Here is a 14,051-nt window from a genome sequence, read left to right on the forward strand (position 1 = left end):
AATGTTCCGCTTATTTATACTATACATAACATTTACAAATATATCATATTTTACTCCCTCATTAGTTTTCCTAACATTGCAGATGGAGGCTCCACTGTATTCAGTTTCTCTATTATTTTCTTGGTATGCAGGGTGGTGGGGCCGAACGGAGATTCGACATCAGTCACTTCAGAATGAAGCCTCTTGAACACCTTACTTTCGTCGTCTAACGTCAAGTGAGCACTGTCATTGACATCATTGTCCATGCTGATATCTTCCCTGTCATCGGAGCCATCAACTTCTGTGGCTTTTTGCTCCTGATTGAACTCGATCAGTTCATTGAAAACTCTTATCTGCCTGGCACGTTGCAAGATTTCACCATACTCTTCCATTATGTGTTTACTCAAAAGCGTGAAATTTGATTTCCTGCGTAGCATTTCTTGCTGTTTGCCATTAGCCTCGGTTCTCGTGGAAAGACAATGCACAAGAACAATTTTGCAAAAATCCTGGACGCATGAGTTCGCTAGATTATCTTTGTCCAAGTTTTCTTCCAATAACTTGAATATTGGTCGATACAATTTTTTCGAAATCATGTGTCTGTGATAATAATCATCATCCAAGCACATTATATTTTTAAAACATCTCACTGCTGTGAGTCTTAATTGCAAGTTGTGAGTGGGCTCGATTAGATGACTTAGGGATTCCACGATTCCGTTTTCCAAGATAAACTCCCTCGATATTCTGCGGTTGTGCTCCGTGCATACGAGTGACACTAGTTTAACGAGATGAATTAGCAAATTGTCATCGTCTATAAGTTTATTCTTATCTTTGGAATCCTTTATCAAGGGCTGAAACAGCACCGGAGCTACCTGGCTGTAAAAATTTCCAAACGACTCCATCACATGCGAAGATGAGGAGCTGAAGCCATTGATATTGTCACTGCCGTTATGCATGTCATAGTTCATGTCAGAAATGAGATCGACATTGCCAGGATGATTGTTCTCCAGCGCTATATCGTTCTCGAGGCAGCCGTCTGGGTGTAACAATGTATGCAAAGCTTGACTGACTTGTTCTCGCATACCGGGACTCTTATCAGTGAGTAAGATCGCTGATAAGATGAGTAACAAAGAGATTTCTGAGCCTTCGGGTTTTGACTGTTGATCAGCATTTTCATCTTTCGCTTCTTTATCGGAGTTCTTAGATGAAGGTTTCAGACGCTGCACATTGGGTATTAACAACACGTCGTATTCAATTATTGTGATGATGGTATCTGTTGCGAGAATCCTCAAACTACTTTCGGTCTCTTTGTGAAATGCATAATCGAGTACCTTGAAGATGTCTTTCCCGACCAAAGTCCTATAAAACGTTTCCTTATCGGCGGCATCGAGGTTTTTGGACATTTGAACGCATTGATGTAAAAGCCGTATGCCGTCTTTTCTCTTCTCAATTAATTCGGCGTCAACATCCTCAGGAGGCCTCTCGTCATACAATGCGAACAGCGTATCCAGGAAAGGATCTACTTTGATGAAATCGATTATGCATGTTTGTAAATCCAGGATAATATCGAGGATAAAACTGATATTGTGATCGTCCAAGAATCGTACAAGGACAACATCTTTCAAAAACTGTAACCGGAAACATTTTTTCAAAATATTCTTCAATTCTTCATTTTGAATTGGTATTACTTCTTTGATGCTGGGACTATTTGATTCCAAACATTTTCTATGGTTTGTTTTTGAATCTGGGAATTCTGTATCGTACTCCAATATCCCTACAATTCCCATAATATATTCATCTTCTGTCATCTTCTCCAACACATCCCGTTGATTGTAAAGTATCAGAGTCTTCACAAGACTCCCGAGCAGAAACAAGTCCTTCGGAAGCTTCGCAGCTTCAGCCTTGTGAAAATGACTGATCAACAGCCCAACGTAATCGGATTTCAGTATAAACTCAATCGTTTCATTTTTCAGGAACTCAAATGCGACATTCTCATTTAAAATCCTCAGAGATTCCATCAACGTCTGTTCGTTCTGCTCCGGATCCACAGAGGGCAAAGAAACAGGTCCCGTAATAATCTCATGCACAGAACCAACACCATTATCGTTTGATTTAACCGCTACAAGCGAGATATTAGTCTCCGAATGCCTCTGAACTTCCACAATAAACTCACACAACACATCACAACCTAGGCTCTCTTCAAAACTCAATGCGATATCTCTCCCATTCAGATCCTTCCAAACGATCAAAGTCTCTTCCTGTCGTTGATACTCAATATTACCTTCCAGCTTCGATCTCAACAACACTTCTCGTGGCGCATCTTCATTCGTGACCACCAGATATGCACTCGTTGCGCGTCCTTCATCTTCCTTATCTAATTTCCCAATACAAAACCCAGTACCAGTATCTTTCCACTCGTTGTTCTCCAATACATATGCTTTGACCCTCTTAGGTTCAGTATCCGGAATTAAAACTTCCTCACGAGCGCTTTCGTCTATGCAACCACTATCTTCCAAGGGCATCTCGACTCAATGCTTCTATATCGCGCCGCACCGGGTCCCAAAAAAGCTGCTCCCAGTGAACCAATTTGCCACTGATCAATCTGTAGATACCAGCAGCTTTCCTGAATAACTCGAACAGTTGTTTGATATCTTTTTAATTCGAAGTTTCAATGAGTTTGGCGTCGAGGTTCTTACCGTTAAAGCTTTTCTTTTAAGCCCCGGAAAACAAGAAAGTTGAGAGCGTCACAATTAAAAATCAAGTCGTCGAAGTGTCAGTAAAAAAAAGAGTGTCATTTTAATTCTGTAGTATTGTTTAATATTTATGAAAAGATTTCGTGGTTAATTCTGCAATTTTTTGCAGTTATTCAGAAATTTTTGGGTTGTTTATAGCTTGAGTATTTGGTCTGTGAGTTCGTAATCGAATGGTTCGAACCCGTACTTGTTAGCGAACTCGCGGGGAATAAACCTGCCACCAACGTAGTGTGCAGTGTTCCTCTTAAGGAAATTGCTGCATGGCTTTGGGACTGTCAAAGAGACTAGCACGGCTGGGTTTATTGCGTCTTCAGTGATGGGACCTTCGTCTACGTCCCATCCGGATGGAACGTCAACGGAAACAATGGGAACTTGATTCTCTAGTTCATGTAGCTGTGTTAAAATTCCCTTGAAAGGTTCACGCATTGGTGGCTTAAAGCTGAAGCCAAAGATTGCGTCCACGATGCAGAGTGTGGATTCTGGTTTCAAATATTCGAGCCAATCAGTACTGTCACCCTCTTGTGATAGGATAGGAACCTTAAAGAAGTTCAATTGACTGACCAATTGCTTGTAAAATTCATTTCTTTCGCTTCTCTTTGGGTAGTATACGATCGGATTGTAACCAAACAGTTTTAAATGCCTGGCACACACAAGCCCATCGCCACCATTATTGCCGGGACCTGCAATGACGAAAACATGTTTATCGATACTGGCTTTATCAAGGGGGAATTCACGAGAAACGGCCTGTGCAACACTGAAACCTGCCAATTCCATCAATTGTTGCAGTGTAAACCCAACTTGTGGGCCCATCAACTCCTGGTCGATCTCGGCAGCTAATTTAGATGAAACAACTTTGAATAAAGACATCTTGACGACCTATGGTAAGTGATTCAACAAGATGAGCGACTTGTTACTACTGGCATCCCTTATAAGAATCGCAATTCTAGCTGGGTAACATCAATCAATAAGAGTTACAATTTGCATTAGATGGCTATATACTGAATTATCTACCGCCTCAAGTCTTTTAAAAGGCTTCTCACGCAGCCCATATCTTCGATGAGCATCTTCCTGAGCCATTGGGTCTCTTGTCTTTGTAATTCGACTTCACGCTCCAATTGAACAATCCTCTGATTCTTTTCCGCTACTAGAGATTCGTAAGTATCTTTTAGTTGTCGAACCAGTGTATCGCCGGCGACCAGTGCATTGCTCATGCCGTTATTGAAAGTTGGATTTGTTAGTTCGTTCACTGCGGCTGTATTTGCCGTGGCGTTGCGTGCCACGTTCGCTGTGGGATTCATGATGGGCGCTGTATTATGCTCATTAGGTTGTCTTGTCTTCATGCTGTTGTTTGTATTTGCTGATGGATTGTTGTTAAAGTTTATGGGTGTGGCAGTTCTTTGCCGTTTGCTGGTATTTGTCAATTGCAATAGTTCTTCCACTGCTTCATCGTCGAGCTCGTTCTCTGCTAGTGATCCCAAAGATCGCCTCTTCCAGGAAGTTCCTGTACTATTGTTATTGCCGTAACTTGTTGGGTTATAAAGTGTGGCATCGTTATCGAGTCCAAATCCAAAACTACCACCTTGGCCGGGACTCGTCGGTTGCGTATAGTAACCATTGAGTGATCTGGAGTTTATATCCTGCGAGATGGTCTGTAACCTTTTCTGTAGTTGCTGCGGTATCGAAGCATCCATCATCATGCTATTCACAGTTGGATTTATAGCCTCATTCACCAAACCAGGGCGAGCTGGAGCTTTGCCATTACCTGTATTGTTCATCATTTCAGTTGGGGAACCTTTTGTTGATGCGGCAAGGGACCCACCAGTCTTTCTGCGACCCTGATTAATCATCTGGCCTGTTCGTGGATCATAGATTGAGAATATGCTCATCGATACCAGTTTCCAGAGCTTGTCTGTTCTTAACTCAACATCATCCTTGATCTGCCACAGGCTTTGATCCAGTCTCTGGAAATACCTACCATATGGACTCACTTCATAACTCAACTCCAGCTCCTTGATAATCTGCTGGAATCTTTGATACAGTTCAATCGCACTCTTGGGTGATGTGGACCTATCGTCTATGGCTCCTGATGATATAGTTGCATTGTACAATTTTGAGATTTTCCCAAATAGTTGTGAATATTGGTACTGTATTGTACTCCCATTCGTCGTATTAATTGCAGGACCACTGTTTCCATTATTTGTCGTGGCTGCAGCTGGTGTAGTAGATGTAGTCTGCGGCGAGCTTGTGACACTTTGAAGTGTATTACTGTTTATAATGGATCCACTCGACAACAGCTTATAAGCCCTAATAATAAATACATCCAGCTTTGTCTGATGGTGCATTATGCCGGCAGTCGTGAGCACCTGGCTGGATAGATTTCCAAAATCAAGGTCGGTCATAACCACCAGATATTCAATTTACAGGATCAAAAAAAAAAAATTTGACAGAGAGAAACCAAATCCAATCGAAGCCCAACCAGCACTGTACCGATACGGTGAACAACTTCTCGAGCTTTAGCCCTGCGATTTTTCACCTAGGCCAAAAGCGAACAAAGAAGAATGCCCAGAAGCGGAAAATTCAGCACACGGTTCTCACCAGATGTTCCTGCAAGCCGTAATTAACTCGAAATAACCCTGCTATGGAAACTCGGACCACTTTAGCTCAAAGATGCAAGCTTACAATGCGATTAGGAGCCACTTTCAATAGAAACGAAGCTTCGTTTAGCGTGAAAAATTAGCACCGTGAGCAGCGACGGGCAATATCAATACCGCGCCAAGCAGAACCAAGGGTTAATCAGTCCCAGTTGACTGAGTACTTATGAGAATGCGACGAGAGCATTAAAGTTTTCGAAATATCTGGAATGATAGGTATTTTTTGCCTGCTCTTTGGCTGTATTAAAGGAGGGATTATGGGTAGAAACGGGAAGAATAATTAAAATTGAAATCTAGAATAAAGGGGATCATACAAGGACTTGAACTGGTGTATGAAGCTTATTCTTGACTGGTAAATGAATAACTCGAACTAGTATCATTATAAACTGGTGAAGTTTGTGTTTTGGTAGCGCCGCTCAAGTGCCAATCTGGCAGGGTGATGGCCTATTTTTTTTCAAAATGGCCCCAAGTATGCTAGATCAAGATCCAATACAATATGAAAACAACAGATTTAGCGGCTTTAAACCGGTCTAGAGGGTCAATTGGTAGGTATCTCATATTTCTAATTCGTCATGGACTCACCAGGGGCTCCTCCAAGCCTTTTCCGTAGGAAGAAGGAGAACAAGCGCGGTATCACTTACACGATGCTACTATGCGGACCTTCAGGTACTGGTAAGACTACTTTTGCTAATAATCTGTTGGAATCAAATCTGTTTCCTCATAAATACAATCAGTTGGACTCCTACGAAGTCTCAGGAAAGATTAGAATCGTTTCTCCAACAAAAGTGGTTTCCTTCAACTCGAAAAACGGTATTCCTTCCTACATGTCTTCATTTGATCCAGCTCGTGCCGAGTTGGAACCAGGTGTTACTATTACTTCTACTTCTGTCGAGATTGGGATGGAGGAAACTGGTGCTAGGGAATCGCGTGAGTCCCAGCAGGAAGATGAAACTATACTGTTTAATCTGATCAGTGCACATGGGATTGGTGAAAATTTGGACGATTCATTGTGTTTTGATGAAATTACATTGTATCTTGAACAACAATTCGATATCGTGCTCGCCGAAGAAACTAGGATTAGAAGAAACCCACGATTCGAAGACACAAGAGTTCATATTGCGTTGTATTTCATCGAACCCACAGGACATGGGCTCAGGCAAGTCGATATTGAGCTTATGAAACGAATGTCTCGTTATACCAATGTTTTGCCTATTATATCCAAGGCAGATTCTTTCACTAAAGAGGAATTGGCTCAATTTAGAAAGAATATCATGGACGATATTGAGAGGTTCCACGTACCAGTATTCAAATTCGACGTGGACCCTGAAGATGATGATTTAGAGACGATAGAAGAAAATCAGGCCTTAGCCAACTTGCAACCGTTTGCTGTTGTTTGTTCAGATCTCAAAAATGAACGGGGCCAATATGTGAGACATTATCCATGGGGTACCGTCGATATCAATGACGAAAAGGCTTCCGATCTACACGTTTTGAAGAACGTCTTGTTTGGATCGCATTTACAAGAGTTTAAAGATACTACGCAAAACCTACTATATGAAAACTACCGTGCTGAGAAATTATCCACCGTTTCGGAGACAGAAGCCATCGAAAAGGATTTGGCCGCAAATAGTAGGCAGTCCAATGCACCAAGTTTGAGTAACTTTGCATCCTTGGTCAACACTGGACACTTCAAATCTTCACAATCATTGGCACTCTCCTCTGAACTGCCAGCTACACCAAAGATCAGATCTCCAGATCTTGCGGACGATAACGAATCTCCAATAAGGCAGATGTCGCAATCTATAAAGGATGAAAATGAAGAGATAATCAGAACGATTAAGCAAGAATCACCAAGATTGAGCTCCACGGATAATCCAGAGAGAAATAAATTGAGAAATATTTCTGAAACTGTTCCTTACGTGTTGAGACACGAGCGAATCATCGCAAGACAACAAAAGTTAGAGAAACTAGAGGCTCAATCAGCAAAGGAATTGCAGGCACGCATCCAGGAACTTGAGAAGAAGGCTCATGATTTGAAGTTGAGGGAGAAATTGCTACGGGAGAAAAAGATTAACGGATCATCGACTTCATTGGCATCTTCTCAAAGTGGTGCACAAGTTCAAAGTCAATTGAAAAAGAAGATACATACACGGATCTCGCATCCATTGCATCTAATAGGAACTAAACGTACGACAATCTCTAGATATTACAACATACAAATTTATATTATATACACTATTCTATGTTGAATTAGAATGAGTTAAAAGGGTAATATCAGCAAGCTGGGGTAATGTATCAAAGCAAAACAGATGTTTATTTTCCCCCGGTTATAGATGAACTTATTGAAGTGGCGAAACAGGGATTAGGATAATAGAATTACACGTTCGAAGAATATTCTTGAAATGGCCACTGAAGATTATGATATGCGATAAATGACAATAATGTAACAAAAAATGGAGCCAGGATAAATTAGTTCAGAATTTCACTTTGAAGGGAGTGGCTGAAGGGATGAGAGTACAATGGTAAATGTGACTAGTGTTTAGCACATGATATCAAACTTTGTTGAAGCCAGCAGGATAACTGTAATTACTGAATCCCGAATTGTTTCCGCTGTTGCTGCTAGTTGGGGTGTTAACAGATGTACTACTACCATTTCTTCTATTATTGGGACCTCTAACTCCAAGTGGATTTTTTGAAAAACTTAGTCTTATACCACCTTTATTGCTTGCACTTGCTCTTGGTAGTTGACTACCGTAAAGTTCGGCCAATGCTCTGGTTGCGAAACTAACGTCTTCAAATTCAACAAAACACATGGGTCCATGTCCGTTCCCATTACTATTCTTGTTTCTGAAGGATAATCTTCTGAAACCTTGCTGACCAGAGAACAGGTGTCTTAGCTCTTGCTCCGTAGTGTCAGGAGGCAGGTTGCCAACATAAAGCGTGTTACATGGAGGATTCTGATCGGCCGGATTAGCTGGAGGTAGTACTCTTGCCAACAATGATAGATCAGCTTGCGAGATTGCACCGGAGCTTGCTACATTGGTTGAGGAGGATGGATTGGAGATGCTACCTTTCTGTGTGCCATTAGCTGAATGAGCTACTCTACTAACGCTTCCCCTCATTTGAGAACTCTTTTGAGGCGTTCCCGTCTGAGAAGACGAGACGGCTTGTTCCTGCATTGATTGTTGATGCTGTTGTTGTTGCTGATGCGTATGAGGCTGTTGTTTTTGCTGATCCTGCTGTTGTTGTTTCGTGTTGATGAACATATTGTGTTTCCTTTGACCAGACATATCTGAACCACTCATGGCACTCGGTATGTTTGGTTGACCGTTAGTTGGAATCTGACCAAGCAAATTGAAAGGTGTTGCGATGCTAGCACTGTTAGATGTTCTACCCGGCATACCATGAAGTGATGAAGAAACATCAACAGATTGTGACACTGGTGGTTGAGCGCCCGTAGCACCTCCGGACTGCGATAAGAAAAAGGATGAGCTGGGCTTTCTATTGTTGGAACCCCATTCCAAGATAGGTGTAGAAGGTTGTGGTGTGCTTGAAAACCCGTTCATACTAGAGGGCATAGCGTTAGATCCCCAAATGCTGTCATTTATATCATCATTCTCTAACAGTAAGAAGGACTTGCCAACGTCAGTGGATGAGCTATCCTGATTCGAACGACTATGAGTTATCACTGAACCAGGCTTAGTTTGTAACTTTTGTTGCTGTTCGCTCATATGTTGAGTCTTCTGGTCACTAGAAAATGGATCATTGAATGAAAACCTTGACCTTGTTTGCATCAAGCTAGGTCTAGTGGAGGTAGAAGCGATTGGTGAGGATTGTTGCTGCTGTTGTTGCTGTTGATGAATTGCAGAAACTGGAGTCACGGGGACAGTGGCAGAGGCAAGTTGATAATTGGATTGAGAGACACCATATTTTGGTCTTTCAAAATGAATCTGTTGATTAGCGACTTCATCAATCAGTTCAATGTAAGGAGAACATGAGCTGATAGGTCCAAAAATATCACTTTTAGAGCTTAGAATGGATGCATAATGAGTCACTAGTTGCAAAGAACCAAACCTAGCGATGGCAGACACTTCACAATCGTCTGTTAAAGATGAAGCGGAGTTCTTACGCTCCTTTATCAAGTCAATGTTAACAACACCATTGGCTAATGCAAAAATCGCGTAACACTCTCTGAGTGTGATATCTTGCGGTAGTTTTTTTAAGATTAAAAGGTAAGATCCTTGTAACATATCTGGCTTTGAAACCGTAGATTGTTGTTGCTGTTGTTGTGCCTGTGGCACATTTTGGTGAATAGCACCACCTAGTGATAAACTGTGGAGCATCGATGCCAAATGTAAGGGCGAACCTCTTTCGTTGCTATTGCCTATACTGTTGTTGTTATTGTTCACTTCCGCGCTTGTATGATGGGCTGAACCACTCGTTCGATGTATGCTTGTCTCACTACTGGAGTGATCTAAATTTATTGCACTCTGGTGGCTTGGTGATATATTATGAAGCGTGCTTTCGTTCCCTGTTGCAAAAGTTTCTTGAGTAAAAAAAGCAGAGTTATCCATGGGATGACTCTCCTGTATCAGCGGCATAGGGCACCCAACGGTAATACAGAATGCAATGCAGAAATGCTGTGTTGAACGTGTAGTTCCTCTCTATTGATTCCCCACTCCAAAAAAATTCACGGGGAGACCTTGGATTTCAAACAACTATGACAAGTAGAAGTAGCTCTCAATGAACAAATGGCAGTTTTCGTGACACAATCAAACAATTTGATCGCTTCCCGATGCACTTGGCTGTTGCTCCTGTTCCTTTGCTAGTTTGTTTCTTGTGTTTATTTTCCGCTGCACTTTTGTTTCCTTCCCTCCTCTGATTTTCTCTCGCTCCAAAGACTCTTTTGACCAGGAGCGAATCGCAGGGAAATCGATAAACAACACGAATACAGGCAGGGTACGCTAGGTAACAAATAAAGACCGCCCTGACAGAAGTTAAAAACGATCGCGACAATACAAGTGTCACTAAGTGGTCGTTACTTGGATGGAAAACAAAGCAAAACTCAAGGAAAAACACACAAATTTTTCGACACGTTGGCTGATAATTGCCACCCTTGAACTGGCAGCGAGTGTTTACTGATGGGTGATAAGATAGCCAGCTGTTCTTGGCTATCATGGGGCTTGACGCACAGATTAGTAGGACAATACAACGTGCTCTCCGTAGTGGGTGATATTTTAGCAGGTGACTTCTTTATTTAGGAAGGGTAACAACCCATAAGGTATCGGCGGCTATTTTTCACAAAAGGATGGCCTAGGATTGGAGAGTTCAGCTATTGGTTCTAGAATCGGACTGAAATGGGTTGTAGGATCATTGCAGAGAGAGTTGATCTCTCGCGCTAGCTGAGCCATTGAGCAACCATGAGCATTCTGTGTATTTCTTAGGGGTTGAATGTTTAGCTCAGAACTCTTGGTCCCAGTGAAAAGTTGATCGAGATGTAGTTGCAAAGGCGCTATAGTTTGCACAGCCTGGTTTACCATTTGGGTGCCATTATCAAGTTGAACAGCTTCCTTTCCATGCGGCTTGAATTTAAATTCGTTCATGGTCCGTCCCTCCTGTTTCTTCTTGTTCCTTGCCTTCGAGTTTCTGCTCATATGTTCATAATCTTCTTTAGTTTTGCTGCTTTGATGCATAGTTGTGTCGTAAAGTAGTAAGTAATTTTCCCCGTATTCTTTTCCAAACCGCGCTTTATATATGGGGCATGAAGTATTGGCGGCTAATTTCACGCGTCAAGTAAGCACGGTAGTACCGTCGTTTCGGTCTATCTTACAATTGTTTGACTCAAGTTATGGGTCTTCGCCGTCTGTCAAATCATCTTCATCGTCCGTACGAGCGGAAGCTACCTCTCGACTTCTCTGACAAACGGCAGCACAAGGACACAAGGTCCAAAAGGTAGTAGTCATAAAGAATTGACATATATACAACAACAAAAGATTATATATGTTCGTGCGTAAAAAAAATGAGCGATGTCCATAAAGAGTTCATAAAATCGTTAATCATGAATTGTGGCCGGAAATCGTATTCTTTACCTTTTCGATTAGGCCAGGATTGGAATGTTCCTCATGTTCCCCTTGAGGTGCATGTTGTTCTTGTTCCTTCGAATGAGAACGTGGGACAGATTCAGGCTGATATGAGTAGGTATGCTCCCCTCTACCTTCCTCGATTGGTGGTTGGGGGGACATGTGTTGTTCACCATGATGTTGTTCACCACGAGACTGGTTCGCTTCATCGCCAACCGAAACTTTCTGGTGTAAGTTGTTTCTTTGGTGGTGACCTTATAGTCACCACTACCAAGACCAGCTGGTGTAAAAGTATCCTTCTGGTGGTCACCACTGCCATGACCAGTTGAGGTAGAAGTATCCTTCTGGTGGCCACCACTGCCGTAACCAGTTGAGGAAGAAGTATCCTTGTGGTGGTCACCACTGCCATGACCAGTTGAGGTGAAAGTATCCTTGTGGTGGTCACCACTGCCATGACCACTTGAGGTGAAAGTATCCTTGTGGTGGTCACCACTGCCATGACCACTTGAGGTGAAAGTATCCTTGTGGTGGTCACCACTGCCATGACCACTTGAGGTGAAAGTATCCTTGTGGTGGTCACCACTGCCATGACCAGCTGAGGTAAAAGTCTCCTTCTTATAGTCACCACTCTCACGATCTGCTGGGCTAAAAGTCTCATCCTTTTCACGGTAAGTTGGAAGACGTGGGTCGACTAAACTAGGATGGTTACCAACTTCGCGAGCATACGACCCAGCTTCTTCGGAACCAATACTCTTGGTTCTGTTCTTAGTTAAACCTTCATGTCCGGTTGAAGACTTAACTGGCTGATCTTCCATAGTAGCAACCTTGGAAGGAAGATGCTTACTCTCAACATTTGGAGTATTCACATGACCAATCTTTGTAGCTGTATTGCCAGTTCCAGCCTTATGGGAGGCATCCTTATGGGTAGTATCCCTGTGGGTGTCATCCTTGTGAGACCCGCCAAAGTTGATGGTCTTGCCGAACAAAGTTGGACCTGATTTTGGAGATTTCTCACTAGCATTCAAATCAGCGCCTTTAGTATCTCTCTGAATGTGAGATTCATGCCCGAAGACATTGGTCTTCTTGCCCTCAGGCTCTCTACCCAAATCATGAGCTTTCTCATGCTGAGTGCCGTGAGACTCGTGTCCGAAGACGCCCGCCTCTCTAGCTTCATGAGCGGGTGCCTGCTTTCCATGTTGGGAACCATGAGATTCATGTCCGAAGATGCCTGTCTTCTTTTGAGTAGGTTCGCGTTCCTCAGGGATTTGGTGATGGTGCTTAGCTTCCTGTCCGAAATTGCCCGCGTTTGGATCCAACGTCGAGTGCTTTTGTTGCCCTTCTCCCTTACCGGCATCATAAGAGTGAGCAGGGAAATCAATCACTGTTTCTTTTTCCTCCCTAACCACATGTTGGGAGGGGCCACGTTGAGAATCAGGCTCATGGAACTGGTTAACTGTCCTTGAGTCACGACGAACAGGTGCATTAGCACCAGAGTCGGGACTTGGATTCAAGTGTGCTGGCTTGGGAACACTAGCGCGATCAATCGTGTCAGTACCGCCTGCTGCATTCGTCTTGTTACCGTAGTTAAATCCTGGCATAGCAGTCTTTTGAGTCAAGTGTGGGGTCTGTTGAGGGTCCATCTTGTAAGCCGTGTTCTGTTTAGGATCATACTTTTGCTTCGACATTGGTTGTGAAGGTTCGGTAATCACACCTGTACCTGGAATATGAGGTGTGGAAGTATGGTTCTTCGATTGATGCTGTTCGGTCACATTTTTACCAAGATGAGGCTCCGAGTAGTTGCCGGAGCGAGCCTGATGGGACTCAGCGTGACCTACGTTACCTTGCTGTGCCGCAGCATGTTCTGTTGGATGGTTATTTCTACCAACACCGGGAATGTAGGATTCCAAAGGTTTATCATCCTTATGCGAAATATGGTGACCACCTTGCGTTTCGGAAGTATGTGGGAACATAGCTTCCGAGGCCTTGTTGGAGCGACCAACACCAGGAATGTACGATTCCAACGGCTGATCAACTCTGTGCCCGCCCTTAGTTTGACCAGTTGTAATGTTGGTCTTTTCACCTAGGTTCATGTTGTACATACCAGAGACGTTCTCTGGATCGTTATCACGACCATGCTGAGAAGTCTGTTGTGTCCTAGACTGACCGAAGTCGGTCTGAACTGGCTGGTGAGTCTTTTGTGTTCTAGACTGACCCAAATCGGACTGCACTGGCTTGGTAGTGCTTGTTGAAGTAGCATTCTTACCAGCAGTAGAAGCATCGTAAGAACCTGGCAATCTTTCAGCAGTATTGACATCATCTTGACCTTCACCTAGAATACGATCATAGCTACCAGTGGAATGGAATCCTGTATCATTTTTCTGGTCGTTCTTCTTGAATTCTTGAAAAGCGTCCACTGGGTATCCTTCACGCTCGTTCTCTGTCTTCTTTTCCTCTGTTTTACTGCATTTAAACAAGAAGAATAAATTCAACATTAGTTAGTAAAATGAAATATTATATATTAATCTTTCTCAAAGGGATCTGGGGTAAAGAAGAAAAAAAAGGTATCATCGGAAGAAAATTAGTTATTAGGG

The 14,051-nt window shown here is 42.8% G+C and overlaps 6 protein-coding genes across 6 annotated transcripts; 1 reads left to right on the forward strand and 5 right to left on the reverse strand.

The window, feature by feature from the left end:
- Positions 1-50: 50 nt before the first annotated feature.
- Positions 51-2,498, reverse strand: PSY2 (Psy2p; the record flags this gene model as incomplete). Its single annotated transcript, XM_003678585.1, has 1 exon — positions 51-2,498. The coding sequence occupies one exon, from the start codon at positions 2,496-2,498 to the stop codon at positions 51-53; it is 2,448 nt and encodes an 815-aa protein (XP_003678633.1).
- Positions 2,499-2,861: 363 nt separating this feature from the next.
- Positions 2,862-3,596, reverse strand: NNR1 (NADHX epimerase; the record flags this gene model as incomplete). Its single annotated transcript, XM_003678586.1, has 1 exon — positions 2,862-3,596. The coding sequence occupies one exon, from the start codon at positions 3,594-3,596 to the stop codon at positions 2,862-2,864; it is 735 nt and encodes a 244-aa protein (XP_003678634.1).
- Positions 3,597-3,736: 140 nt separating this feature from the next.
- GCR2 (Gcr2p) lies at positions 3,737-5,128 on the reverse strand (the record flags this gene model as incomplete). The annotated part of the gene is made up of 1 exon (XM_003678587.1): positions 3,737-5,128. One exon carries the CDS (start codon positions 5,126-5,128, stop codon positions 3,737-3,739), a length of 1,392 nt encoding a protein of 463 aa, XP_003678635.1.
- Positions 5,129-5,952: 824 nt separating this feature from the next.
- SHS1 (septin SHS1) lies at positions 5,953-7,629 on the forward strand (the record flags this gene model as incomplete). Its single annotated transcript, XM_003678588.1, has 1 exon — positions 5,953-7,629. One exon carries the CDS (start codon positions 5,953-5,955, stop codon positions 7,627-7,629), a length of 1,677 nt encoding a protein of 558 aa, XP_003678636.1.
- A 303-nt stretch (positions 7,630-7,932) lies between these two features.
- Positions 7,933-9,981, reverse strand: TDEL0A00940 (RNA-binding protein; the record flags this gene model as incomplete). The annotated part of the gene is made up of 1 exon (XM_003678589.1): positions 7,933-9,981. One exon carries the CDS (start codon positions 9,979-9,981, stop codon positions 7,933-7,935), a length of 2,049 nt encoding a protein of 682 aa, XP_003678637.1.
- A 1,496-nt stretch (positions 9,982-11,477) lies between these two features.
- Positions 11,478-13,952, reverse strand: HBT1 (Hbt1p; the record flags this gene model as incomplete). The annotated part of the gene is made up of 1 exon (XM_003678590.1): positions 11,478-13,952. One exon carries the CDS (start codon positions 13,950-13,952, stop codon positions 11,478-11,480), a length of 2,475 nt encoding a protein of 824 aa, XP_003678638.1.
- Positions 13,953-14,051: the final 99 nt, after the last annotated feature.

The sequence above is a fragment of the Torulaspora delbrueckii genome, chromosome 1 (genome assembly GCF_000243375.1).
Source record: "Torulaspora delbrueckii CBS 1146 chromosome 1, complete genome".
Lineage (NCBI taxonomy): Eukaryota > Fungi > Ascomycota > Saccharomycetes > Saccharomycetales > Saccharomycetaceae > Torulaspora > Torulaspora delbrueckii.